This window comes from Pogona vitticeps, chromosome 9 (assembly GCF_051106095.1).
Source record: "Pogona vitticeps strain Pit_001003342236 chromosome 9, PviZW2.1, whole genome shotgun sequence".
Classification (NCBI taxonomy): domain Eukaryota; kingdom Metazoa; phylum Chordata; class Lepidosauria; order Squamata; family Agamidae; genus Pogona; species Pogona vitticeps.
This window is the reverse complement of record NC_135791.1, coordinates 23,731,460-23,759,406: the sequence shown is the minus strand read 5'-3', so window position 1 is coordinate 23,759,406 and position 27,947 is coordinate 23,731,460. Positions and strand designations below refer to the sequence as shown.

General features: G+C 46.9%; 1 protein-coding gene across 2 annotated transcripts in view; it reads left to right on the top strand.

Moving 5' to 3' along the window:
- PPP1R37 (protein phosphatase 1 regulatory subunit 37) overlaps nucleotides 1-24,407 on the top strand; it is a 47,423-nt gene extending 23,016 nt beyond the window's left edge. Inside the window, exons 2-13 of one of the 2 annotated variants that reach the window (XM_072979706.2) lie at nucleotides 2,888-2,985; nucleotides 4,135-4,180; nucleotides 5,991-6,091; nucleotides 8,959-9,078; nucleotides 10,015-10,165; nucleotides 11,950-12,105; nucleotides 14,165-14,277; nucleotides 15,581-15,722; nucleotides 15,836-16,002; nucleotides 18,402-19,365; nucleotides 19,982-20,068; nucleotides 21,481-24,407. In XM_072979706.2, the coding sequence (XP_072835807.2) occupies nucleotides 2,888-2,985; nucleotides 4,135-4,180; nucleotides 5,991-6,091; nucleotides 8,959-9,078; nucleotides 10,015-10,165; nucleotides 11,950-12,105; nucleotides 14,165-14,277; nucleotides 15,581-15,722; nucleotides 15,836-16,002; nucleotides 18,402-19,365; nucleotides 19,982-20,064 (2,141 nt within the window). In that variant the 3' untranslated portion in view covers nucleotides 20,065-20,068; nucleotides 21,481-24,407. Of the gene's footprint in view, nucleotides 1-2,887; nucleotides 2,986-4,134; nucleotides 4,181-5,990; nucleotides 6,092-8,958; nucleotides 9,079-10,014; nucleotides 10,166-11,949; nucleotides 12,106-14,164; nucleotides 14,278-15,580; nucleotides 15,723-15,835; nucleotides 16,003-18,401; nucleotides 19,507-19,981; nucleotides 20,069-21,480 lie in introns of both variants that reach the window. The other variant, XM_072979705.2, reaches the window with a different exon arrangement.
- The last annotated feature ends 3,540 nt before the right edge of the window (nucleotides 24,408-27,947 follow it).

Genomic DNA, 27,947 nt, shown 5'->3' with positions numbered 1-27,947 from the left:
TTTTGAAAAGTGTGGCAAAATTCTTGTCCTAAAATTCACAAAATGGGGGATTTTTGTAATTCTTTGTCTTTTCCCCCCTGAACAGAATTTGTAAGCCAAGCAAAAGGATTATCTCCCCCACCCCTTTTTCTCTAAATGAGCCGTTCGCACATAAATGCAATCAAAAGAGAAGTCTGCAGCATCTGTAGGGGCTTGGAAATATCTAGTTTTTCGTAATAATTGCGTTAGCAGCAGAATTATCCTTTTTCAACCTCTCCCTTCCGCCTCCCCCCCCCCCCCGAATGTTAGATCATTCCACTTCCGTAATCCAGGTCAGATTACAACCTTGTTAATTGGATCCTTGTACAACAGAGTCGGGGTTTTGTAATGCCGACCCGCTTGTTCAGCAGCCGCTCCTGGAGCTTTCCCGTTTGGCCTCCCGTCTGTTTGATTTTCTCTGTGTGTTTAATGCCTTTTATCCGTCTGTGTGCCAGGGCCGGGGCTTCGTAGTCAACCGCAAATTTGATGCTGCTTAATCCTGGGTTTCTGAGAATATTTCTGTCTGCCGAAAGATGCTTGGCAAGCAGCTTTTAAAGGGACGCCAGAATCTCTTGCCTGGATAATAGGCCAGTAATTGGTGTCTGCCCAAGAAATGGCCTTCTTAAGGAAGGAAAAAAAGGTCAGGGGAGGTGAAAGGCAGACAAAGCAAGGAAGATACCGGTTCATATTGACAGATCTCTCGGGGAATAGTCATGTTAGTCTGTTACAAAACAGATTTTACCGTGTTTGTTTGGCACAAACATTTGTAGACAGCACGCATCTAAAGGAGTGGACTGCCATTCATGAAAGTATGCAAACTAAGACTTGTTAATCTTTAAGGTGCCAAAAGAATCTTTGTTGCTCATACTGACAATAATAACCCAGCTTGTGCATACTATGCCTTAACCCCTTATTCTACACTGCATTGCCTTGCTTCTGCCTCGAGAAGAGTTTGGTTCTTTAAGATGTACAAATCAAACATATTTGCCTAATCGTTCTTGTTTTGCAAAAGGCGTTCTGCTATAGCGCTTCGCAAAACGGTGTTTCCTATGGGCGTTTTTTGCTGGACGATGTTTCGGTCCGTGCTTCACAAGACAAGTTTTTTTCCCCGGGACCAATTTTCGCAAGACAGCAATTTTAACAGCTGATCCACGCTTTGCAAAACGGTTTTCCTATGGGCGATTTTCGCAAAACGACAACGATTTGTTTCCATTAGAACACATTAAACGGATTTCAATGCATTCCAATGGGGAGATGCATTTTGCAAGACAATGTTTTCGCAAAACAGCGATTTTCACGGAACGAATTAACATCATCTTGCGGAGCACCACTGTAGTTTAGCTAGCTCTCCATCAGAAGAGCATTCCAAAATTCATATCCTTCCCCAGGTACAGACTCCCTTGGTAGCTAGAATGCTTAGAGTCCATCTATTGATTCTCTCTCTGTGTTTTTATTTTAAATGGAGCTTACTGTTAAAACCAAAGAGACTTTTGAGAGCAGTTTACGATCTAGCTCTTGCATCTTCAGTTAGCATGAAAGATAACCATGCTTTTACTTTGAGGAAAATGCATCAGAGAACTGCAAAAATGCCATTGCTCTCCTTTTGTAGTGAAAAAGGTTCCCCAAGTATTTTATTTTGTTAAGTTTTTCCAAGGAAGTTTCAAAGCACCCTGGTTTCTCCAAAAACAATGGAAACTATGTACCTGTTGTGAACAGTTTTATTGCTCTAGTAAGGTCACTGTGTTCTACTAAATGCCTCAATTTAGTATGTTATTATGTATCTCCATCTGGAGGTTTGTATATGTTTCCACATGGAATTTATACATGGTTACAGCCAGATGGATAATAAGTTACATTTGTTTCTAAATATCCACCTTCCTTTAGAACCGTAAAAATAAAAAATAACAACAATAACAACAATAAAAACTTCCTAGGATCCTAGCATTACTCCAGAAGTGATATCAATAGCACCAGAAGCATTTTACTGGGATTTTCTGGATTTTAATGCAAAACCGTATAGAGAAATATAACAAAACTGAAGAAATTTGAGATAGCAAGCTGTTGTTTGTTTTGGCACACCAATTATGTTGTGTCAAAGCTTGAGGACATAGCTAAAGTAACCCACACATCAGACCAGTAACCCACACATCAGACACAACAGGGGACACTAATGAACACTATACGTGAAGCACTGGTAAGGAACATCTAAAATGAAATGGATTGTGTGTGTGTGAAGCACTATGTGTGTACGTGATGTGTAAGCAGGTCAGTTTCAGAGGTGAGAGTCCAGTATCATATGCTTAACAATCTGGGTTCTGCAGCTGGACCAGATTTTACAGTGTGGACTGAAGTGGCCACTTTTGTGTCTCCGTACGCAGTACTACTGTCAGGATTCTGGCAGATCATCCAGTTATTTTTACATTTGCTAACACCAGCAAAAAAAATCCTGGGCTCTTGGACGGGGCTGGAGAAATCGTAGAAAGCAAATGTCAGCACCCTGGAATATGAATTTTTGCCTCCCTTTCAGCCTTGCTTGCAGATTGAAGTGTGAAAAAGAGGTGGTGAGCAGGGTGGTTTGTATCGTAATTCCCTTATGCTTGCCTTACACCTATAATCCAGACCTGGGGGGCGGCGGCGGTGCCAGTATGGACTACAGTTCCCAGAATCCCATCCCATCTCCATTTCCGTAGACTTCTGAAAGTTGGAGACTAGCCTACCTGGAAGGCGACAGGTTGAGAAAAGTTGCTTTAATGCTGTCTAGCTGATCCAGATTAGATTGGTTTCCAAATGTTGGAGTAATCATTCACTCTCTCTTTTTCTATCTCCCTCTCTCTTTCTCTCTGTCTCCCCTCCTGCCTCTCTTTTTCAGCTCAGAATGTGACTGTGGATGAAGTTCTCACTGCCTACAAGCAGGCCTGTCAGAAATTAAACTGCAAGCAGATTTCCAAACTACTGAAGCAGATCCAGGTGTGTCCTTTCCTGAAAGCATGTGGGGCAGACATTGATCCCATTGGATTGTTGGGGTGAGAGATGGGCTTTTGTAGACACTACAGAAAGCTGGCCACAGCTGGAACTCAAGAGGACAACGACAGAACAAAATACAGGCTGGTTCTAAAGAACTGTTGTCCCCTTTACCATTGATTTGCTTACAGAGGGGCTTTTTTTTAGATACCTTACCCGGAATCAGATTGTTGACCCATCTAGCTCACTGTTTTTGGCCTTGACCGGCAGCCACTCTGCCCAAGTTCTCGACAAAACCATACCGTTAGCCACTGATCCTCTGGCCTGCCCCCAAAAAACATAGGCCGTGATAAAAACCAGCACATTCAGACAGATCATGGAATTGGTGCTCGCTCTGTAGCATGGTTCCCTAACCGCTCGCCCACAATGGCTAGTGTCTTATTAGGGGGGATGTGACACCTGATGGATCCTCTTTTTCAGCAGTAGAGCCTTCTCTCTGTAGGTGTAACCTAGCACGGGGTGACTTTATAGCCTCTCCTTTTGAGGCCCCAAAAGAATAAGGGCATTTTGTCTGTTGGGGGTGGGGGTAGCAGCATGCCAGACCTCACCAGTGCACCTCTCAGCCTGCCGCCTGCTATATTGCCAGACTGTTTAGGACCGTGCCATAGATGTTCCTTTCATTTTGGGAAATTAAAGGTAGCTGCTACAAGCCTCAGAGCTGTGTCAGTAATTTTCTTATCCTTCTAAAGTTGCAGGTGAGGCGAATGCAAAAGATTTTGTCCACCCCACCCCCTAGTTTGACCCTTGCCAGATGCCACTCTTTCAGCGCCAGTTCTTAATAAGGACTAGCAGCTTCGGTCAACAAAGCCCTGTTCAAAGCAGACACAATGCAGGGGAGTCTTAAAACTTGAGCTGGACTAAGGTGCAACCTATCCAGAGGCTGAGGAAGGGAGCTTGTCCTCTTGGACCAGATATGGGGATAATTCCCGAATCTTGAAGCAGGCTGGACTGGGTCCCAAACGAGTGGCCTGGCTCTGTGTGGATCATTTGAACCATTTGGTACCCCAGGTCTGTGCACTCTTCCTTCCCTTTCTCCTTTGCCCCTAATCTTTAAACCATCCCATAGAGAATAACGTGCTGCTGTTCTCTTTGCAGGAATTCAAGGACCTAACGCCCAGGATAGATTGTCTGGATCTGAAAGGTTGGTTTCCAAGCCGTCTTTTGACAGGGTGCAAATCAGAGTCATCTCTCCAGTTCTGTGGCTGCTCTGTGGCTGCAATTCCCCACCCACCTACCCCCCAAAAAAACTTTCTCTGTTGAAGGAGTCCCTTGGATAGTTGCTGGGGTCAGAGGGTAATCGTCGATACTGCTGGAGGGCAGGGTGTTTCCACTTCTGCATAAAATGCTTTGCAAACTGGTTAAACTGGGATATATGTTTCTGCTTGTGAACCTACGTAAACCGGCGTTCCAGAATTGGTTCAGGGTTTCTCAGATCAGCCGGTGCTCCTTTTTTCTCTCTCCTCATGCTCCCATATTTACATTCAGATCTAATTTTCTTTCTCGAGATCCTTATTTAAATTTCTTAAAGCAAACTTGCCAGTGTGTGGAAATGTGCCAGGTTGTGTAACTGAGTTGGGACATGTAGATCAACATACAGCTAACATTGATCTAATCTTTGCCCCGGGAGGCAGGCATGCACACAACCTTGGCCAGAGAGTTACCTGGGCTTGCTGGTACCTCTCCTCCTCCCTCACCTGCTCTCCTAACCACAGACTCCCTTATTCCAAACAAAGCAAACTCACGTCCTGTTTGTGCTGCATGGACAGGTTGCTGTCTTTTGCTGTCTGTTTGTGTACAAAGTTTGCCTGTAAAAAAGGTCTTTTGCCAGCAGAAAGCTGATCTAGACGTAGAGAAGAAAATGGCCAGGCCCCTGGGCACAGGAGGGTGGGGACGTCGCCCAAATAGAAAAGAAATAGGTTGCACATGACAGCTGAGCAGATGGAACGCAATCAGGCAGAAAGAGGGGAAATGGGCAGCCTCCCCGGGCTAACAGGCCTTGAGTGTTCTTCATATTCACTGTACTGCACCAAATCGCCGTCTAAAAAAACAACTCTTGATTGATTTCCTCTTTCCTTGCATATGTTAAAAGTTCCTAGCTGTCCCACTAGAGAAGACTGTGCAAAGTGAGGGAAAGGACAGAGTTCCTGATAGTCAAAGATGCCGCCTCTGTCGTTTCTGGAGCTCAGTCCAGACAATCAGCATTTTTGGAGTGTAGCTTCCAGAGTTTCCCCAACGATCGTGGCTGGTGGCCGCAGTGGCTGGGCAACTGTCTGAGCTATGGCCCAGATAAGTAACATCTCCAGATATCTGCTTGTGGTCAATGTCAGCACAAGCTAGTTGTGTGTGTGTGTTTCCCCTTATAGAATTCACCAGGCTCTCTATTTTTTTGTTTTCTCTGATAGAAGGCCACACGTACCAGCGCTTAAAAAAGTTACTTTTGGGCAGTAGACCTCTCTGGATCCCAGCCTTGAAAAGGGTCTGCATCTCCCTTGATCCCCAGCCCCTAGCCCTGCTGCTGGGCCATGGACAGAGGGGGAGCAGCTCAGAACACTAGAAGAGCAGTAGTTAGCCTTCTCTTGCAAAAGGAACCTTTATGAAACTATTAGTGCAACTTGGACCTTAGTTCAGCCGGGGGGGGGGAAACCCTCTGGTGTGTTGCACATTTGATGTGGCCTTGTTTTTTATTTCCTCCTTGTAGTTAAAGGTTAAGGTCACAGAGACACTGAGTAGCAGTGCGAGGTTTTTTTTAAAAAAACCTCTCTCTCTCTCTCTCTCTCTCTCTCTGATATTAGTTGTGTCTCATTTTGTTCCCACATCACCCCGTGCTCTACAAGAGACACAGGGGTTTTGTAGTTCTCTACTGTTTCCACATTTAGTGGGCTTTGTGCCTGCCGTGCAATCTCTTAACCACTGAAAGTTTGCAAACTTATTCCATGTCTTTTGTTTTCTAGGCGAGAAGTTAGACTACAAAGCGTGTGAAGCTCTGGAAGAGATTTTTAAGCGCCTCCAGTTCAAAATAGTAGACTTGGAGCAAACAAACCTCGATGAAGATGTATGTAATATGCACAGAATATAAAGAATCTCTTTCCCTCCGTTGTCCATAGGAACAGTTAACTGAGATGAGCCCTGTGATTTTTTTACTAGTCAAAACTTGGGCAGTTTTCGGTGGTGGGACGCTGTCATCTAGCCTAATCCTGCTAGCTTCCACTAGTTAATGGCTTTGCAAATTTCTGGGCATGGCCCTAAATCCAGTTAGCAATCTCAAAAAGTTGAATAAATTGTTGAACGGTTGAGTCAGTGGTTGTGTAAATCCCACTGATTCAGTGGGTCTGCTTTGGCTGGCTCTACCGACTGGATTCAGGCCAGGGAATTTTCTCAGGCTCATGGCTGGAGACCGAAATCCGAACCCTCTTGTAGGCAAAAGCATACGATTGGCAGGGGTGGGGCGAGTTTGCATTTTCCAATACGTCTCGCTCCACAGATTACCTGGAATTTCTGCCCCCAGGTGGATTGCCAGCCCTGGCTTATGCTGGGTTCATAATTTTGAGAGCCCATTGGTAAGGCACCTCAAAAAAAATGAGGATATGTCACAGAGGCTTTTTAAAAAAAATTATTTATTTTATTTTATTTTGCTCTGTTTCTGGCCACTGGAGGTTGCAGCAATAAAGTGATGAGCCCTTTCCCAGTCTTCAGACTTTAACAAACATCTGAACTCTCCTTTCCGTAAACATCAGTTAACACAGTGAAATAACCTGGTAAAAATCCCACAGTGTACCATTTCGCAACACAGAGGAGCTATGCTATTTCAGAATGTTCCCTTTTTTTAAAAAAAAATGAGCAGATCCTCTATTAAAGTGAAAAACTGCCACATTAGCAAGAATGCAGGATTAGAATCTTGTTCCCAAGGTGTGCATATCTTCTTGGACTACAGTTTGCAAAATGCCTGAAATCCCTCAAGAGTTCCCTGCTGCAGCCTGAGGTTATCCACTTGATAAAGATTTAGAGATGTTTGGCGGATTAGCCGCAGAACTGTTCCCTCCTCTGGCAGGTGGAGCTTCCCAATTCCACGTCCTCAGGGTGCTGCCTCTTGAGTTGGGCACCCACTGAAGAAGGTGGGGCTGAGAAGTCACACCTCTGCCTCTGATTGGATGCCTACGAAGCAAGGGTAGCCGTGGATGCCCGCAAAAAGGCCGTGCGGCTGAACTGCCAAACCGCAGTTCATGCCCATCTCTATAAGGATCCCATCACTTCATTCCACCATAGATGTGTGTGTACACAAACCTTCATGTATAAGACAAGATGGCCCATGATTTTGGCATCAGTATCTAGAATTTTTAAAAATGACTCTGAAATTTAGCCCCTCCCAAATCGGTAGATCATCAGGTCCAAACTTTGACCTATTCCCAGACTCCCCAAATCTTGGATCACAACTGGGATCGCAACTGCAGAAGTAGAAAAGAATAACTCAGACTCGTGCTGTTCCCTCTTTGTGTGAACAGTGTCACACATATATGACTGTAGCCTTCAAATATTCAGCATTTCTCTTGTAGATTTACTGCTGAGCTAGTCCTAATCCTAAACATAAATCATTTGTGGTTGGATGGTGCAGCAAGATGGCTCTGGGTTGTTTCTCTGGCTCAAGGTACAGGTTTTTCAGGCTCCCAATTAGCACCTCTCCACCACCCCCACCCCCCCCGCCGCCTGGGGCCATGCCCCATGTCTGTCTCCTTCCCACCCACCTCTGAATCTGGCAGCACGCCGAGTGAAGTAAACAACACATTCTGGGAAATTTCATTTTAATATATTTTATTATACAGCAGCATTACATTTTACAACGAGAAACCACAATTAGAGCCTGGCAATTAAAAAAAATGTGGCAAGGGTAGTTTGCAAGCCGTTTAGTTATAAAACTAGAACAGTGCAGATTTAAACATTATGATAATATGGCCGCGAAAGTGTCATCCAAGCTGTCATTACTGTATGTTGTTCTGCATGCATCTGCAGACATTGACTGCAAACTGCTGCTTAAAAGTGGCACAAACATCTGGGGAGGGTTATGGTTGGTGTAAAGTTGAATTTATGAAGGGGAAGGTAGCCTTGTAGGTGTGGATGGTCACAACTGGGGTGAATTTCAAGCGGCTTTGGCCCTTTTAATAAGAATAATTATGTGCTGTCAAGTCTGTTCTGACCTATGACGACCCTTTGCAGGATTTTCTAAGTAGAGAAGTGGTTTATCATTCCCTTCTTCTGGGGTTGCTCTGGGACTGTGCAGCTTGCCCAAGGCCACACAGGCTGGCTGTTCTCCCTAAAAGCCGAGTGGGGAATTGAACTCCCAACCTCTGGCTGCACAACCAGGAATGTGGGCCACTGAGCTATCCAGCCAGCTGGGCGTTTTAATGGTTGCTGATTTTTACTCTTTGCAAACTGCCTGTCTTCTTATTGCTCAAAATGCAAACTCCAGTGGCTCAGAAATGCATGCAAAAGCCTGCTGGCTGTTTTGGTCACTTGCTGCTCACCAGTTAGCCTTCTGTGTCTATCAGGTTTTTATTCCCCACTGATAACCGAAGCCTCGTGGCACAGTGGTTAAAAACCTCATGACTTGGCTTCAATCCCAGGCAGCCAACCTGAGGTTCACTCAGCTGGTGAGTGGACATTAATGTGTAGCCTGCATCATTAAATTGTAAACTGCCCAGGGAGTGCCTTAAGCACTGTGGGGCAGTATATAAGCAGCACACTTTGCTTTTTGTTTTGATATTCATTCACAGAATGTACAGTAGTGTACTGTGTTAGGCTGCAGTACAGAGTCAGTAAGGAACTGCAAGGGTGGCGCTCTGCCCGTCTCCTCTGGATCTGTGCACATGTGCCGTTGCCCCACGCTGATGATATTTCTTTTTCCTCCCTCCTTTCTGTCTTTGCCAGGGTGCCTCGGCGCTGTTCGATATGATCGAATACTATGAGTCAGCCACACACCTCAACATTTCCTTTAACAAGCACATTGGCACACGGGGGTGGCAGGCAGCTGCGCATATGATGAGGAAGGTTGGTACTGGAATGTCACCCCTCCATGCACACACCTTTTAGAGGCACTGTTGGCAGGCAGCATTTGGGGAAGGGACGAGACAGGGCTGAATTTGCGTCCGTTGTCAGGCGGCAACCCTCGATGCCAGCAAATGCCGTAAAAGGCATAACATTCTCCCCGGTTCTGGGCGGGGGCCGAGACCTTTGTTTCCAGGGAGGAAATTGGCAAGTTCTCCACAATTTCACGGGCCTAGTGAGCAGACGATTCTCTCTCTCTCTCCCCCCCCCCCAAGTTGAGAGGAATGCAGGCTCTGTCTGGGGCCGGTTGCAGACATCAGGACCCCAGGGGGACCTGACGGCTAGGCAGGAAGGATAAACCTTTCTGTTAATTCAGGAACCCGGTAATCTCCTGCTTTAACAAGCTTATTGCTGGTGTTCTTTCTAGCTGGCGGTAGAACATTTTCCCCTGCCGCAGATGAAAAGCTGTCACAGCAGAGAGGCGTGTGGGCGAAGGGCTGGTGATGCAAATCCGGTCCTTTCTCATATTACATCTGGCCATATCATCTTGAAGGGGACCCAGGGATTGTTGTGCTTGAGGAATAACGATGTATTGTTCCAAATTCTCACATACTGAGTGAGTTCCGGGCAGTTTTTCTGGCCTCATTGGAATGCTGGTGTAATATACAGCCATATATTTACAGGCTGGGTTGACGTCTGCCCTGTGAATCCACCTCACTGCACATACCATAAATCTTCGCTGAAGGCCTGGATGGGCAGTGTGGGGCCCTTTTGCTCTCGCAAAGGAAAAACTTGTCTTGATACATTTAAAGTAGGAATATTTGCCTTCTGTATCCAGCCAGAGAAGGTACATCTCTCTGTGCGCGCGCATGTGCGTTTTGAGGAAACTCCTCTGTATGCCCCCCCCCCCCCGATTGTTGTCTTTCCTCTTTGTCACAGACAAACTGTCTCCAGTACTTGGACGCCCGCAATACGCCCCTTCTGGACCATTCGGCCCCCTTTGTGGCACGCGCCTTGCGGATCAGCAACAGCCTGACCGTGCTGCACCTGGAGAATGCAAGCCTGTCTGGGCGGCCCCTCATGTTGCTGGGTGAGTCGTTAAGGGCAGCACCCCCTCAACGCGCCTTCAAAATAACAAACAACCACAGGGTTTTGGGTTAAAAATCCGAAGAAACAAAACGAGATAAAAACAGGTGGCCGCTCTGAGCTTTCATGGATACGTCCACTTCGTCAGGCATATGGAAACAGAACAAAAAGTTGAATGGGAACTTGTATCTGTTCTATAATACCGGTCAGTGTTTTCATAATTTTGATTGACTCTGCCGGGTATTTTGAATAATAATGATAATAATGGAGTGAGAAAAACAGCAAATTCGGTGGCATGTATGATTTGCCATCCAAATATGAGTTTTTGCCTCCCTGGCCTTTTTATATAGACCAGAAAAGGCTTTTGGAGGCATGATTTTTTAAAAATGTCCTTTTTGCCTCTCCCCCCCAAAGATACAAGGGATTGCATGCAGAGGGGTAAATCATGCCCCTCTGGGACCATGTGCTTTTCCATTGTATTGCACTTGGTTTTCTAAGAAGGGGATATTTAGGTGACAATAGGGAACTGGTTGTCCTGGGTGGTACATATTTTCACCCACCCTTGCTCCAGCCATAACATGCTAGCCTCTTCTTATCTCCACCCCTCCCATCAGTTATACTTGCCCTCTAACTCTCTGCAAAGATTGCTCCCGGCATGTGACAAAAGGCTCCTTGCTTGCTAAACGCTGCCTCTCTAGATTCCTCCCGAGGTCCGCTGCTGAGCAACCTCATCCTTTGATCCACCTTCTGGAGCCTGCCTGTCGACTAGGACCTCCTCATGAACAAGCTCTGGAGGACAGAAGGAAGGCCTAGTGGAGGAGAAAGATGCTCTGTGGCTTTTTTTTTCTGATCAGAGAGAGGGTATGGGGCTGAAGGGTGATGGGACAGTATGCATGTAAATATTTTAAAATAAATAAATGACATGACCTAGGCAAGTATCTTCCCCCCGTTGCAGAGCTCAGCTTGCACCACCACCTTCTCCTCCTCTTAGGGCAAGAGGTACCAAGCAAAAGCAGTATTTAAACTTACAGCACCTGCCTCCTGCTGACGACTTTAATAATGCATTGGGGTCAGCCCGAGGAACTTTAAAATGCAGACCTGTAGCAATAATGGATGAAGCTGGAAAAAGAACCTCCTTCGGTTACACTCTGTGTCCCCTGAAGGCAAGGACAAATGCCGAGCTCCATTTGACCTTGTGATTTTCATTCCGTGCCACTCCATAGGAGGAGCCCCAAAGAGGAGGAAGGCCCTAAACGGGTGGCTCCATTTTCTTCTTCCTTTCCCTCCGTGGCCAAGTGTCCATGTCATTTATTTATCGCAAAATACTTAAACGCTGTCCTGCATCGAAAGATCTCCATGTGGGTTGCAAGTGTTCCAAAGTTGTAAGCAATATTAAAATACCGTAAAATGAGATAGAAAACCACTGACCATGTAACACAACTTCCACTCTTGTGATCTTTATTTTGTCTAAGGTTTTAATTTGGCACTGAATCAGAGTAAGATCAGAGCCAGTCTAGCCTGCAAGGAAAAAAAACAGTCCTTATCGGTGGCGACAACAACAGAGAAAGCCCTGTCCCTCATCCACATCTCTGTGCAATGTATTACTCTCTGTGGTGGGAGGAAAAAAAGAACATGTCTTTTCCAGATTTCAATGCTGGGGTGGGAGGCTCTATACATAGAGTGATGGGAACCCAAACTGAGCAGTTTGAAGGCTGACAGTTGTCTGGAAGGCCGAAGAGGGCAACCTCTTCTTGTGTATTAACTCTCTGCCACCCCCTTCGTTTTCAGCAACGGCTCTGAAGATGAACATGAACTTGCGAGAGCTTTACCTGGCCGACAACAAGCTGAACAGCCTCCAGGATTCCGCTCAGCTGGGCAACCTCTTGAAATTCAACTGCTACATCCAGATCTTGGACTTGAGGAACAACCACATTCTGGATTCAGGTAGAGGGATCCCTGTTTCTGCCTCTGTGGTTTTACTAAACAAACAAACAAAACCTGGAGGCAGCTCCAGAGGCTCCGAATAGATAAATAGTGCAGTTGAAAGAAGAAGAATTAACATGACAGTAGGACTGAGGTATGCGCAGGAGGTCACTTCCAAGCTTCCCCCACAGATGCCAAAAATCACAGAAGTCTCGAATGCTACGCCTTGTAAGGTCTCTAGCTCTCTCTAACGGCCAGTTCTGGTGAATACATCCCAGGGATGCATAGAAATACATATTTCTAGGTTTTTAAATTTCATATTTTCAGGCAGCAGATAAGTGAATCAGCAGATACCGATTACGTGGATAAGAAGATCCTACCGTAAAGTCTTCACCAGGATTCAAACTTTTATGTCAACAATGTCCAGATTCTGTGACTTGGATCTTTGGGGCAAATTCTTGTCTTGGTCCCTTTACCTTTCCAGATGATGCTGGGCTTTTTTCTGTGGGTGCCTCTAGGCCTTGCGAGTCTCTTCCAAGGAAGCCATCTGGTTCCCTCTCAGCAGGCAAAGGCTTGCCTCTTGAGACAGGTGCCTAGGCAGCTGGCTAAGTAAAGGGACCTTTAAAGGGAGGATATGGTACTTTTCTGATTTTTAATATAATTTATTGCATTTTGGCTACCTTTGGTTTTGTTTTTAAAAGTTTTTTTTGGTCATCTGCTTCAGAGACAAATGTCAGATATAAAATAAATAAAAGAATAATGGAAAACAAGGTTGCCAGCTGGAGAATTTGTAAAGGAGTTCCCCCCCATTCCCCAGGAAACAATTTCAGTTTCTTGTAGGTTTTCTTTCTTTTTTCTTTTTTTGCTCTGTTTGGTAACTAACTTAAAATAAGAATTAAAATGTTGAAATATCAAAGGAGCTACATTGACCAGGTAATTGATCTGTACTATTTATTTTAAGATGGTTGAGTTCAGTTATTAGATTACTGTAGATTTTGGTTGCATCAGACTCTTCCAGAGCGAGAAGGCCTTGTCATGTGGCAGAACAGGGCTGTCAACCCGTTCTTTGGTGAACAAATTAAATAGTTGATCATCTTTCATGTACCAAAGCCTCAGCAGGGGTGCATTTCCCCCCAGTAATCAAAGGAAGCCTCTTTCAAGCGGCTCTCTTTTTCTTTTTTTTCTTTTTTAAATCCCTGAATCAGAAACGGAATAATCTGTTTCAATTTAACTCAGAGAATTCACACACGCTGTTACCTTGAGAGGATGTGCCTCTGTTTCCAAAATGAGATAAGTGCTTGAAGCCAGCCACCCTGTGTAGGACATGCATATGTGCTGCTTTGTGCTGTTCTGTTCTTTAAATCAGGCTTGTCCAACCCGCGGCCCGAGGGCCACATGCGGCCCAGGTCGGCTCGTAATGCAGCCCAGTGCAATTTTTTATTTTTAAAGAAATTCTAAAGTTTCAAGTTACACTGCTGTTGCTTGCAGCCAGAATGCAGCCGGGGCACGTCACAACGGTGGGGGGGGGGAGAGGGAAGGAGGGGGAGGGGAGGGGAGAGGGGGGCTGCGTGACTGCATTGCACCATCCCCATCAATAGGCGGACCCCCTCCGGGCCCCATAAAGCCACCGGGGTCGAAGCTGGCAGCCTCTGCTGTCTGAGATCGCAGCTACTGGTAAGCGCGCTTGGAGCAGGGCTGCGGAGGACAGCTAGGGCTGCCCCCCCATGCAGTCCAAAGCAAATTTATGTGTGGCCCAAACCAAATTTTCATCTTCTTATGTGGCCCAGGGAAGGTGAAAGGTTGGACATCCCTGCTTTAAATCAATTGATGCCAGCCCCCCAAAGTGCATGAAACGTCTTGGCTGCCCTGGCGAGCGACAAACAGAGAGGGAAGGGCCAGCGTCGAGTGAGACAAGAAAAGGGCTATTTTTCATCAACGCTCGTGGGTTCAGAGCAGCCTGTGCTTACGTTGTGTCCGATGAGCTGGCGGATGGTCAGAAGGGCTGAAAGCAGCTGACTGATGCACACACGCAGCTCCCACCTCTCCTCCTTGACTCAGCTTTTTCCTCTTTGGTTCACAGGCCTGGCATACATCTGCGAGGGCTTGAAGGAGCAGCGCAAAGGCCTTGTCACGCTGGTCCTGTGGAATAATCAGCTGACTCACACCGGCATGGCCTACATGGGGATGACGCTGGTGAGTCTTCCTCTGACCAAAGAACCGGAATCTGGGCATAATGCTACCGCCCCCCCTTCAACGGAATACATAGGAAGCTGCGTCATCTGGAGGGAGTTGTGTGATCATTAGGCCAGATAAATCTGTATTGTCTTCTTTGACTGGCAGTAGATCTCAGGATCTCGAGTGGATGTTCTTCTCATCATCTGCTCTCTCATTACTTAAATAGAGCTGCCAGGGATTAAACCTGAGCCTTATGCATTGAAAGCAGACATGCTGTGTCTGAGCTGCAGCCCTTTTCCTCCGCTTTGATGCTCTTCTCCAGTTTCTGAGCCAGTGGATAAAGAGAGGCCATTTATAGCAACAGTTTTCCAGGCGCCAAGCCTGGTGTGTCCAATCTGTAGTAGTCCGGAGCGACACACACTTCCTTGCAGACCAGAGGGAGCTCCTCCCGACCAGCATCCTCCAACCACTGTGCCCCTGAAACCCTGCAAATAAAAACAGTTCTGATGAGAAAAGGTCCCTTGTTGGGTGAAATTTCACCATGTTTTTAGCCCTCCCTGCCTGTTTTAGGGAAGTGTGTTGTGCCTGTGTGTGTTTGTGACTGGAAATGATCAGAAGCTGTGAAAGCATGTTGGATAGCATAATCTTTGGGCTGGAGCATCGGTCTGCAAGGAACAGCTAAAGTGTTTTCGACAAGACACTTTCAACGTAGATATTGTAGGGGACAAAGTGCTTTCCCCTTCCTCATCCTTTGCTAAAGCTGTCGAATCGTAGTGTCAGGACTGACACAAATAGTTTAGATTTCTCTTGTGGAGCCCGAGGTGGGGAGTTCGATTTCCCCCACGGGGCCTCCTTGAGAGAGAGAGTCTGGACCCAGTGATCCAAAGGGTCCCCTTCCAGCTCTGCAGATGTAAGTTAAGATTCTGAAGGCTCCTTCTATGTATATATTCTGTGGTATTAACATACAGGACAGAGTTTCGTGGGGTTTTTGTTAAAAAAAAAATCAGTGGCTTATCTTTACAAACAGTTACCAGCCACGGGCTTATATGTGCCCTTTGCCTTGTCTATGGGTTTAGTTGGTTCTGCCACCCGCTTGGCCCCCGGCTGTGGATTTGGGAGCCGGCACCGAACAGCCTGTAGGGTGGAGGTCGAATCTCAGTCTCCCAGCGGTTCTGATACAACCCATCAGGGGTTGGTTCTTCTTAAGATGGCCGGTTCCTGCACAGAGAGATTGCAGTAGGGGTGGGGGGTGGGGAGCTTTGAGTCCTTTGAGTGAACAGAGCATTTAATGATCCACAAAATTTCCCGTTTGCCCCGTCAGCCTCACACACAGAGCCTGGAGACCCTGAATCTGGGGCACAACCCCATCGGCAACGAAGGTGTCCGCAACCTGAAGAATGGGCTCATCAGCAATCGCTCAGTGCTTCGGCTGGGCCTGGCTTCGACGAAGCTGACGTGCGAGGGTAAGTGACGGCCTCGCTGTCTCCCTGGGTCAGGCAGCCCTCTGTCTACCCACCCATTCACCCCGACGGCAGAGGGATCCCTGCCGACTCCCCCAATTTCTCCTCTTGCTCAGGTGCGGTGGCGGTTGCCGAATTCATCGCGGAGAGTCCCCGCCTGCTCCGGCTGGACCTCCGGGAGAATGAGATCAAGACGGGGGGACTGATGGCCCTCTCCTTGGCCTTGAAGGTCAACCACTCGTTGCTGCGGCTGGACCTCGACAGGGAGCCCAAGAAGGAATCGGTAGGTCCCCGCTGATGAGTTTGGTGGGTTGCGCAGGTTCCATTCTGGGCCTCTTCTTACCAACGGAGGGGAGATTCTGGCTCTCTGGCGGAAGCTAAAACTTATGGGCCTGCCAATCTGCCTGATTTACTTCGTCACCGAGCAGCAGAAGCAGCATTTGCTGATCCGAGGACACAGGAGTCCCACCTTTTGATGGACCCTCGTCCAGTCTGGGTTGCAAATACCCCTGTTCGTTTCTATTGGGCTGTAAGAGGGAGTTTGCTGAACAGTTCCATTGCTTCTCCAGAGCTCCATCCCCTTCACTGGGGAACATGTTGCGCTAGAACCACCACTATGAAACCGCTCTGCACCCTCTCTGCACCAGGCAGGAGGACCTTGCATTTCCCGTCATGAGTCCAGTGGAGGAAAGATGGAGCACGGTTAGGGTCTTTCTAAGCCAAGGGGGCCTTTCTGAACTCACAAAAGGTAGAAGCAAGGGCAAAGGGGTGGAGCACAAGTGGAAGGGGGCCTTCAATGACCGCCAGTTACACCATCCTTTACTGTGGCTCTTGCATTCGTTCCATAAAACATAGCAGGAGTTTGGGGTGTCATTCTTAGGGCTGTTGGGCTCTTCCTCCTCCTCCTTAGTCCAACCTCCAGGCTGACACATTTCCTTTACGTGAAAATTCAAGGGTCTGTAATGGTGTCAAGCTAATCAAATCTTGACTTCTGGCCCTCTGCTTTAGCTGGGCTGCAGTGTCCAGCTGTAGTGTCGTGTCATTGCTGGTCTGTGTTCACTTGAAATGCTGAGTTTTAAAAGCCTCCCGGGTTACAAAGCAGTAACACAATTCCACCCCAGTAGCAGAAGGCTTTGTCGAGAGTCCTTGATACACACCGTCTCACATTCCCTTCACAAAAAGATCAGTTTTCTGGCATTGCTTTGGTGCTTCCACTGAGTCCAGTCCCAGCCCACCAGCAACACGACTACCTTTTTTTCCCAGAAAGGAACTCGAGTTCCTTATAGAGGTGATAAAACTTGTGTTAAATCAGGCTAGCCGTTTGTTTCGAGGAAAATCCCCAGCCTGTACCTCACTCTCCCTTTGCTTTTGCAAGATTCTTTCTCAGTCCTCGAAGGCAAACTTTGGAGAGACAGGAGGAAGGCCACTTTCCAGACGTGCACCAGTGTGTCCTGTGCTGTCTGATCTTATTATGTGCTCAGTGCTCAACGTACCAGTTTCATAGGTCACAACTGTGGGGGTGTCACATTTTGGTGCTCCCCTACCTTGCACTCACTGTTGATCACATTGGGCCCCTGTCATTGGCACGATGCTGGAATTTTCTGAAAAGGGAAGATTACAGATCGGATGTTTGTAAGGCGAAGGAGCCTTGTGATGCGTAGTCCTTCACCCCTCTCTCTGGGAAGGCTTGCATTCTGTGTCCCTTCGCACTTACAGTTGGGATCAGAGAAGAAGAGAAAAGGTCCCGTCAGGGTCCGAGTGGACCTTTGGTCACAGCTTGCTTTGAAAAATGCTCCCAAGCTTTCCAGGCTGTTCTGCAGGCACTGTCAGGCTGGCGAGGCAAAGTCAGTCCTTTCATTTGCCATACTATTTCCCAGATGGCCATTTCAGTCCCCAGACAACAGTTGGGCTCCTGGACCTCTAATGCTGGCAGAACTAGCAATGGCGTGGGAGAGGGCCTTCTCGGTGGCTGCTCCCAGACTCTAGAACACCCTCCCGCTGGAGGCCAGGCAGGCCCCTTCTCTGCTGTCCTTCTGCACACAAGCAAAGACCTGTCTCTTCAGGCATGCTTTCCCTTAATGACTGGCTGCCTGAGTAAAGCTTTTAAAGGGATGTTTGTACTTTACGGCCCTGTATGCATTTTGGTGTTGCTCCTGTTTTCTAGTATGCTGTTTGTTTGATCCTTTTAAGTATTTGTATACTCGTTGTTGTTAGGTTTAATATTTTTAAACTCCTCTATTTTTAGTTTTCTCGTTGATGCTAGTTTATGTTAGTTGATGTCTAGCTTTGTATTTGATTGTTATTGTGTCCATTGTTTTTTATCATCAGTTTTTTTCATTGTAAGCCACCAAGAGTGACCCTGGCAGCTAGATGAGTGGTATAAAAGTCAAACAAACAAACAAACACATTCTTTCAATGATGCAAACTACAAACAAACAAACAAGCAAACAAGATGTAAAAAGCTGATACCAAACTCCAGTTGCATGTTGCAACCACTGTGATCAGCAGCACAACTCCTAGGCAAGGCTAACACTCGGCATTCCCATGGGTGTATATCGGCTCCAAGACCTGGGGTAAAATTGGGCAGGAGAGATGTCTTTTACCATATACAGTGCTCCTCTTGTCTTCTTATCTCCGTGCCACGTCATGCCATACTTTTGTCTCCCTTCCTCTCCCTTCCAGGTAAAGAGCTTTATTGAAACCCAGAAGGCCCTCCTGACGGAGATCCAGAATGGTTGCAAGCGCAACTTCGTCCTGGCCAAAGAAAAGGAGGAGAAGGAGCAGAAACTCCAGCAGTCCGCCTCCATGCCCGAAATCATGGTGACTGAGCCCCTGGAAGAGGGGGCCGTGGAGGAGGATGGGCAGAACGGCGACCCAGCGTCTCTGCCAGAAGAGGGAGAGGAAGTCGGGGAGAGCCTGGTGTCCCGAGAGAACGGGGCTGTCGATAAGAACGGCAGCCAGGACGAGTCGTCCGACTCTGATTCAGACACAGATGAAGAGGAGGATGAGAAACTGGAGATGAAGGCTCTCCCTCCCTTGCAGAAGGAACGCAGCAGCCCCGATCATGCTGACAGTTCACCCAAGCTCCCCTCCCCTTTAAAGAGCAAGGATCCTCTTAGCTCTGAAAACGCAGCCCCCCCATTGAACACTACCGAGGAGGTGAAATGTGAATCTCGAGGAGGAGTTGCAAGCGGGCCGCCAGCACAACCCAGCACTCCTCCTGCAAACGAGCGACGAATAGCGGTCTCCAGTCCGGGACGAGGCCACAAGATCTTCGTCGTGACGCGGGTGGAGAGCTTGCCGGAGAAGGAGGGCGGGAGCGGCGTACGGCAGCCGAGTCCTGTCCCTCCGCCGACGGTTCCTCCAAAGAAGGCGAACTCTTTGGCCCAGCCTCAGCCCGCAAAAAATTCACACTCAGGTGGCGAAACGGAGGGGCCCGCTTCGGAGTCGACGGCAAACTCCAAACCGACTCCCTCCACGCCAAGCTCCGATTTGGAGGTGGAAAAGGCGGGCTCTGGGCCGTGCGAGGGCGCGACTCCCCACGCTCTGTTGTTGCCTAATGGACTCAAGACAGAGTTTGCTCACGCACTACCCGACGTGGCTTTGGGGCGTGATGGGAAAATTTCCAGTTGCGCTGTAGAACACGGTAAGAAAGAGGGAGAAGTTTCGCATTGCAGGGGAAGCGACTACCAGCCATGCGAGCGTATTTTTGAAGAACGACGTCCCACCACACCCTACGCAGATGGGATAGTTTTGGCCAGTTGTGGAATTCAAGACGAGAGTTCAGGTGCTCTTATTTAGAATACTAGAATCATGGAGTTGGAAGGCGGCCTCTTAAGGCTGTCGAATCCAACCCCCTGCTCAAGGCAGGGATCCCAAATCAAAGCAGATCTTTGGCCCAATGCTCACCACCTCCTGAAGTCATTTGGTTCGATTGTTGTACTGCTCTGTTAAAAAGTTTTTTCCATATATTCAGCTAAAATCTGTCTTCCTGTAGCTTGAGCCCATTATGATATGTCTTGCACTCTGGGACGATCAAGGACTCTCTATGACTTCCTTTGAAGTATTTGAAAAGTGTCTAGTCCTGTCTCCCTCGGTCTTCTTGTATGCCTCACAAGGACAGTGTCGACACCAGATGGAGACAACTGGTTCATGTTCATTGGGCTGCAAGTCCTGTAAGCTTCAGCCAATGACCAACTGGGATGAATCGGAAGTGTTGTCTTTGCCGGACTGATCCAGAACTCTCCACTCTTGTCTTTCAGAGCTAAACTGTTCCAAAAACGAGAAGGAGTTGGAGGAATTACTTTTGGAAGCCAGTCTAGAGATGGGGCAGGAGCCAATGTAAGGAGGTAAGGGGGCTGCGTCTCTGGAGAAGCTGAAAGAAGAGCTCCTTGAATGGGTCATGTAGTCCTTAAAGCTACGGGCGGGGAACTTCAGGCCCTGGAAGAGAATCCAGCCCTCGGGGGGGGGTCACCAGAAGGCCACCCCCACCCCCTTTCTCGTTCTGCTGTGGCTGGGAAGCTTTCCAGCTTGTGTACAGACCTGTTAAAATTTTGAAAGGCCTAACAGGCTCCTCTTCAAGGCTTTGACGCAAGAACGTGCTTGTCGTTCGGATCCCACCCTTTCGTCTCTGGCTGCATGCGTCACCTGAACGTTTCTCTGAAATCCTGCTCTCTGTCTTTGGGCTGAAAGAAGATGCCCACAAAGGCACAGGGACCCTTCGCCCTCTGGATGAGGCCACCACAAGAATATCGCTCAAGCATGCCTGAACCTAAGAACGGTTAGGCCCAAGCCAGTTCTCCTTGCGGTCACTGGGATTTTAGGGTCATGAGGTGACCCATGTTGGCTTTTTTTTTCAGCCATGTATTTATCCAAAGTCTCATTTTGAGCTCCAGTAATTTTAAAAACTCTTTTTAAAATCCCCTTGTATTTTGGGGGGACATCAGGGCACCTTAAACATTAGAGAGTGTTGTCTAGTGGAAAGTTTCATAAGCTGCTTTGACCATCCATCCATCCACCCATTCACTCATTTATTTATTTTACATCCTACAAGTATCCCCCCCCCCAAATGAGAATGGCTTCAACAGTATAAGCAATTCACAGATATAGATCTGAAATTCATACAAAAAGAAACAGAACAAGGAAATTTTTTTAAAAATTGATATTATCAGCATCTGGGGGAATCACTTCTGAAGGCCACTTTGTATAATCCTGTTTCCACCAAAGTCCTGAACACCAGGAGGCGAAGGAACGCGGTGTAGCTCAGTCGGTACCTGATTCCGAAGACGGGTGGCCACCACCAAAAAGGCCCGTTTCCTCATTGTCACCTTTTTGACCTCTCTCGGTGGGGCCACTTGTTCCCCTTTAAGGGTTGGTAGTATTGTTATTTTTCTGTTAACAGACTAATTTGGCAGCTCCCCTGTCAGGTTTGATATGTGTCTTTGTGAGAAGGGAGATAACGGGAGGTGGGGGAATCTGTCCTGACCTAGACACACCTTGGATGATGATCCTATTCCAGTCTTTCGACTGCATTAAGATGTTGGTGATGGATGAACTTCTCTTTAATCCGTCAGTTGGTAATGAGCAGGTAACTCTTATCATCTATAGACTTATCAGCTTGCTACCAACTGGCCGATTAAAGATAAATATATATGTAACAAGCAGATAAGTCTCTCAAATATACATTATATAGTGGCTCTTTCTCCCCTTCTAGCTCTGATCCTCTGAATGTTTCCCCAAATCTTTCCTCTTTCTCTTTCAGTTCCGGACCATTCTGCATCCAGTGGATTCTGTTTGGGAAGTGCTTCTCTAGCTTTACTCCCTTCCTGCACCCATGCAATATTTTTTGGGTGGGGTAAAGGACGGACTCTGCAAGACGGAGGAAGTGTGACTCCCCCTTTGAACTTCATTTCCTGTTATGCCCGCCCCACCCTTCTTGACGTCTTCCCTCTGAAAAAGAGATGTTCTGCCGGGGAGATGCTCCAGGAAACAGAACAAGGGAGAAGCCCTTGGCCTGCAGAAGAGCTTTCTTACCTGAGGACAGGCTGAACTCCGGACACCTTCACGGCTTCGGTTTATCTCTCTGAAAACTCTAGCCAGGGGCAACTTGCAATGTTTTTCCTTTCTTCCTGGGATGACTCGTGCGAGTTTGATTGGCGAAGAGACCAACTTCTAGACTTTGGACCACTGAGCAGGAATCCCCCCCCCCTTCTCTCTCCAGTCTAACTGGGGAGGGCTTTTTTAAATATACAAACAGAAGTCCAAGAGCTGAACAGCCTCTGTTCTTGCTTTCTGCACAGTTGGAGCGTGGCCGGCCATGGTAGAGCCGGTTTTCTCCCAAGAACACTACTCATGAAGGGCACAGCTGTCCTGGGCCCAGATGTTGAAAGCATTACCATGTGGCAGCCCCGATGCCGAGATATGTCAGGAAAGACTATGAAGGCTGTTAAAACCCACCGCGTAGACTACTATTTATTTTTATTTCATTCCTCTCCCTGATCCACCCAAAAGCCGTGTCTCCTTGTTTGTTTGTCTTCTGTTGGTGTCTATTTATAATGAAATAGGAACGGTTTCCCTTTTAAACCTACTGTCCTTTCAGGACGAGTTGGCCTCCTTTCCCCTAGTTTTGTGGAGCTTCACCTACTGTGAAACCTTACTCTTGCAAAAAAAAAAAGAAAAGAAAAAAAAAGAAGGATGGCAGACGGGAGGATGAACACTCGTCCCTGTGGAGCGGACCGCAGTAAATAATGCAGCAGAAGGAGGGACTTCATGTGCATCGGTGGGATCCTTCCTGCCTGGGTGGGCAGGGGGGGCACCCATAAGAAGACAGCCACAGTCCTCCCGCCTATTCTAGTCCCTTCAATCTTTGTTGGAAATGTGCACCTCCAAGGAAGACATTTCCCCCCCCCCCCCAATGCCATGCTGAACTTTTGGACAGTGGCTGTAGGATGCATATACGGCTGGTTCTCTAGCAAATTCCTTAACTGATGGTAAACCTTACACTGCATGTACGCAGTGGGAGAGGAGGGGGTGTTTCGTTTGGTTATATCCTCCCCCCTCCGCTCCACCTGATAAAGCTGACTTGAGAACCTCCTTTGGATGCTGCTGATTTGTGGATAGTAGAATCTCCGTTTGCTAAACCACCTCTTTGTATAGCAGCTGGTTTTACTACAGTTCCCCAGTCGACATATATCAACAGCAAGTGAGATATGTAGCTGCAAGGATAATGTTCGCAAGGGTAGATGATGACGTTTGCCCACCAGGGTCCTTCAGAGTCCCAGGTTGACTGTTGTTTTAGAATAAGACTGAATCCATTCCAACCAAAGCTTGCTTTCCTTAATTGGGGGGGGGGGGGGAGAGAGAGAGAGAATTGAGCCTTGATACCACCATCTGAAGTGTGAACCTTTCTCAAAACTGTGTCCCATTTATAGAAAGGGCTCCAGATTTCGGGCAGGGAGGCCACCATCAGGGGCATTGCAGAGGTCAACCGAAATGTACGTAAGTAGATAGGGACTGGGGGAAATGGATTGTTTTTGTTTCTCAGGGAAGGGTGGGGTTTTTTTTTTTTTGCCACATCTGCCCAAGTTGCCCTGCTTTCCCGCGTGACAACAAGCTAGAATTCCTCCAAGTGTTTTGATTAGAGCCTACGAAGCTAGCTTGCAGTTTTCTCCCCCCCCCCCGTCCCCCGGCTGCCTGTTGCTGATGATGCATCGTAGCCGGATGCGGAACAGAGATGCCAGACATTTGTGCAGAAAGCAGAGAAATCTAGGTGCAAGCAGTTCCAGAGACGGAAATCTCACTTCTCCCTGCAAGCAGGGAAGCAGCTTGTTCACCACAGAGGCGACGAGGGTCGAGACCCTACCTACTCAATAGATTTCCCTCGGTAACATCTCTGCCTAGGTGGTCGTAAGATTTGATGCAAGCCGTGGTTCCTTTTGCTTTAAACTTTGGTGGCTGGAAGAATGGGTGCTCTCTGGATCTTTGAAATCATTCCCCCCCCCCCAATGTTTATTGGAGCCCTTTCCCCACCCTCAGATCTCTAAACCCCCAGTCCCAAACTGTTCGCAGGAAATGAGCTGGGCAGTCTCACCCAGATCTGTGACTGACTACTGCTTGCCTCTCTCCCCCCCCCCCAAAAAGTGGAATCTCTCTGAAGATCTACGGTACTCCTGCGTGACTTAAACAGGAATGAAAAGAAGCCTCTTTTTCTTCCCCCACAATAGAGCAGAGGAAACTACCTCCCCATCCACCCCCCAAAAAAATGGACGAGGGAAGGATTGGCTGTTGGGTAGATGTAGAACGTAAAGCTTTTTACTTTATTATTATTATTGTTATTATTATTATTTCTTAAGTGCAATAAAATCTTTCAGGGAGCTTGAGAGGGCACTTGCTGCATGGAATTTAAGGTTGGAGAGGCAGAAACGAAACTTTCTGTGCCCTTCATCGACTTGTCCATGATTCTCTCTTTTTTCACACCTTTGTCCACGTGCATCCAGAAACGCACGTGCGCACACACCGTAGATATATGTATATACACCTAAGGGGTTTTGCTGCATTGACACTACATTTACAGAAAAAAGACGGCGCCAGTTTGATTTTGTTTTCTTCCTTTGTCATTATTGTTTTTGTGTGAAGCTTTATTTTTGTTGAGAAACTGTCTTCTATTAAATGAAAAGCTGCATTCATCAAGTGGCTTCTCTACCTCTCTTTTGTGGGCTGGGCGGAGCGGGGAGCAAGACCCATATTCTTTTTGTGAGACCAAGACAAAGCAAATATATGAATACAACACATGCCAAAGGTTGGGGTAGGGAATCGAAAAGCAGACAAGAGCCGGCTGAGTTCTTATTTATATTTATAATACAGCGGTGCCTCGCTAGATGATGTTAATTCATTCCATTGAAATCGCTGTCTTGTGAAAACAGAAAACCAGAAAAACTTTTTCCTCAGGGAAAAATTGGACATTTTCTGAAATTTTTCATCTCTAAAGAAAACCAGAGTTCTTCTAGTAAGAAAATACAACATGAAAACACGTCTAAGCATGTTTTTTTAATTGGAATTTTCAGAATTTCTACATCTCTTTCATCTGTCCTCAAATTCCCACCTTAGTGACTCTCCAGCCCAACTCCTTTTGAGTTTTGGCATTATATGAGAGAGAAACTTTTTTTTTCATACAAGGCCATCCTAACCTTCTTGTGATGCTTTGTGCCAGCAGCTAATCTTAGAAACATCTCTCCTCAGGGTGGAGGTTTGATTTTGGCCTGTCTTGTCTGTCTGCATATTTTCAGCAGCAAAAGAAGCACAGCATCTTACCTGAAAACTATCACTCTGTGCTCATGGGCTGCTCCAATATTCAAAATTATAAAATTAGAAGGCTGTTTCTTTGGGGGGGGGGGGGCGGAAAGGGAAGAGCATAGGTTTCAGAGAACAACTTGGGCATTTTTATTAATTATTGTGAAGCATTTTTGGAACAGGTTCTGACTATCCCTGGATATTCAGATATTCACATGGAGGCTGCTTTATGAGGGTGTGTGCCTCTCCACCACTTCCTCAATTTCATTGGAAGCTGCTTCACAGCATGTTATAGAATTGGCCCATCTACGTCTGTCTGGATGTGTCCTTCCAGATTTTCTGGCTGAGAACAATCTTTCCCAATATAAGAACCACGCTCGGTCCGATGATAGAATTCCCTAGCCCTCCATTCTTAACAGTTGGTAGCTGGCAGTAAACCATGGCCATTAAGAAAATGGCCCAATTTGTACTCTTATCTGGTCCTTTTAACTGGAGGTGCCAGGCATTGAATTGTGACCAATTACATTGGGACTCCATTTTATCAATGGATTTTTACTCATAGAATCTCTACTTGTGTCTGTGTTCTCAAAACAAATGTATTATGTTTGTGTGGGTGTTCTCCCTGCCCTTGTTTAAAGGGGTTTATTATTTTGTTGACGTTCACCTCTGCTTAAACTGGAAGGAACTTTGTTCCTAAGTGTTTGAAAGCTACCTTAAATTCCTAAATGGTGGGGGTAGATGAATATAAAGTGATTTCCTTGATGACTGGAAGACCTCCTATTGACAGATTGTTTTTATGAGCACCGAAATGTCTTGCATGCTCTTTCCTCATTTAAAGCAGCAACCGGTCCTTCTTCTTGCAATATTTGAGGGTGGTCAAAATTCACTCCTTTCTTATTACGTAGAGAGATTCATCCTCAGTTCTATATTTGCTTTATTTTTCAAATAACCTTTGAGAATTATTTTTGTGTTTATTCATAAACTGAGTTTATTTATGCCATGCTTGGCTGAAATAGAGAGTTTTCTTGACAGAGGCATATACGTCACTCCCTCTGTATTTCCAGACCACTTATTCCTGAGTGGTAGAGCATTCCGTTTCAAGCTGTTCCTGGATGGGAAACATGTACTGGACCTAGTGCCCAGATCTTCTTAAAAAGATAATCATCATCATACACCTGCTTGAAGATGCTTACAGCCCGAGGTGGAGGGAGTGATCTGATCTTTCTTACGTGTCATTCAGGCCAGTGATTGGTTCTATAGAACTGAATGGAAACCATCGAAAACCAAGTTGGGTCTATTTTTTAATCATCTCCTTTGACTTCCTAGATCCTTGGCCTCAGCCTAGCCATAACTATCCATTTTATGGGTGTGAAAAGCATGCTCTTCCCTCCCTAAACCAATGTAAGAGTGAGTGGTACCCATTCAACTCTGTGAGGGGGACGAGTAGCACTCGGAGCGCAACACAATGTTGAGATGAAGGTCCCTTTCCACCAGGACCTGTTGGATTTACTCCCAAATGAAGTCTGTGGTATCTTTATACCCCTGGGCTGGGGGGGGGGGCTGTTCTTTATGTTAAAGAGCAGCGAAAAGCTGCCCAAAATTCCTTTGCTTTCTAAAACCATCAAGCAACGGCACAAAAGCAACCAATTAGAACCGCATGTTGTGAGTGTGCCCGAGGCGGTGCCGACTGTATACCTTTAGAAAATCTTAATAACTCAACTAGATTGCAGTATTTGCATAAATTAAGCAAATAGGTGCGGCTTCTTAGTTTGTGTTGACGTTTCTTGTTTGCCCAGCCTGGGAAAGAGTAAAGATTATATACAGGTCCCTGGAAGTCTTCCTTGCTTGCTCTCGAGGCACTGGGTGAAGTCATTGGGGGTGAGCCAACGGAGTCAGATCGTGGAGGGGTAGGTGGGTGTTTAAGCGCTGCCTAAGTGGGAGATCATGGCCGTACCCTATGCATCCTAGCCTGTGTTCCAAGTTGCAAGAAAGGTGCAATATAAGTGAACATTTTAAAAGAAAAAGCCTTTTTTTTTTCATTGCTGAATCCTCCAGCAGACGTGGGATTACAGGCGTGTCTTTGCCAGATGATAGGTAAAAATAATTGTTCAAGCAAAAGAGAGGGAGTTTCTCTGGAAGGTAACTTCAACAACTGCAAAAGGAGTGCAGTTCTCCAGGATCCCACTGGGTGGCGCAAGCTACCTCATTACCTCCGTAGAGCCTTGTGATTACAGGAGACAAATTGGCCTGCAGGCAGTCCTAGAAGCACTCAATAAAGTTGTAAGGAACAGGTTTAAATCACATAAGCTTTCAAAGCAACATTCACTTCACCAGGTGCTTGAAGAGTCACCTTCTGCTCTTGGTCTGTGTCATCATGTCCGGATCTATTCTGCCTTAAGATCTCTCCTTGGGTCACACATACCAGTGGTTCTTAAATTTGCCCTTGCAGTTGGGACTTCAGTTCCTACAAAGACTAGCCATCCACCAATGGGGAAAGTTGGAAGTCCAGAACATCTAGAGAGACCATGCTTGTTTGTGCCGTTGCGCATGGAGTGTAGTGGACTCTTCGTCCTTTAGTCGTGTCCGACTCTTGGTGACCCCATGGACCAGAGCACACCAGGCCCTCCTGTCTTCCACTGCCTCCCGGAGTTGGGTCAAATACATGTTGGTTGCTTCAATGACCCTGTCCATCCATCTCGTCCTCTGTTGTCCCCATCTCTTGCCTTCACACTTTCCCAACATCAGGGTCTTTTCCAGGGAGTCTTCTCATGAGATGGCCAAAGGATTGGAGCATCAGCTTCAGGATCTGTCCTTCCAGTGAGGACTCTGGGTTGATTTCCTTCAGAATGGATCGGTTTGTTCTCCTTGCAGTCCAGGGGACTCTCAAGAGCCTCCTCCAGCTCTTGTGTACAGGTAAGAGTGGTGGATTCTTGCCTGTAC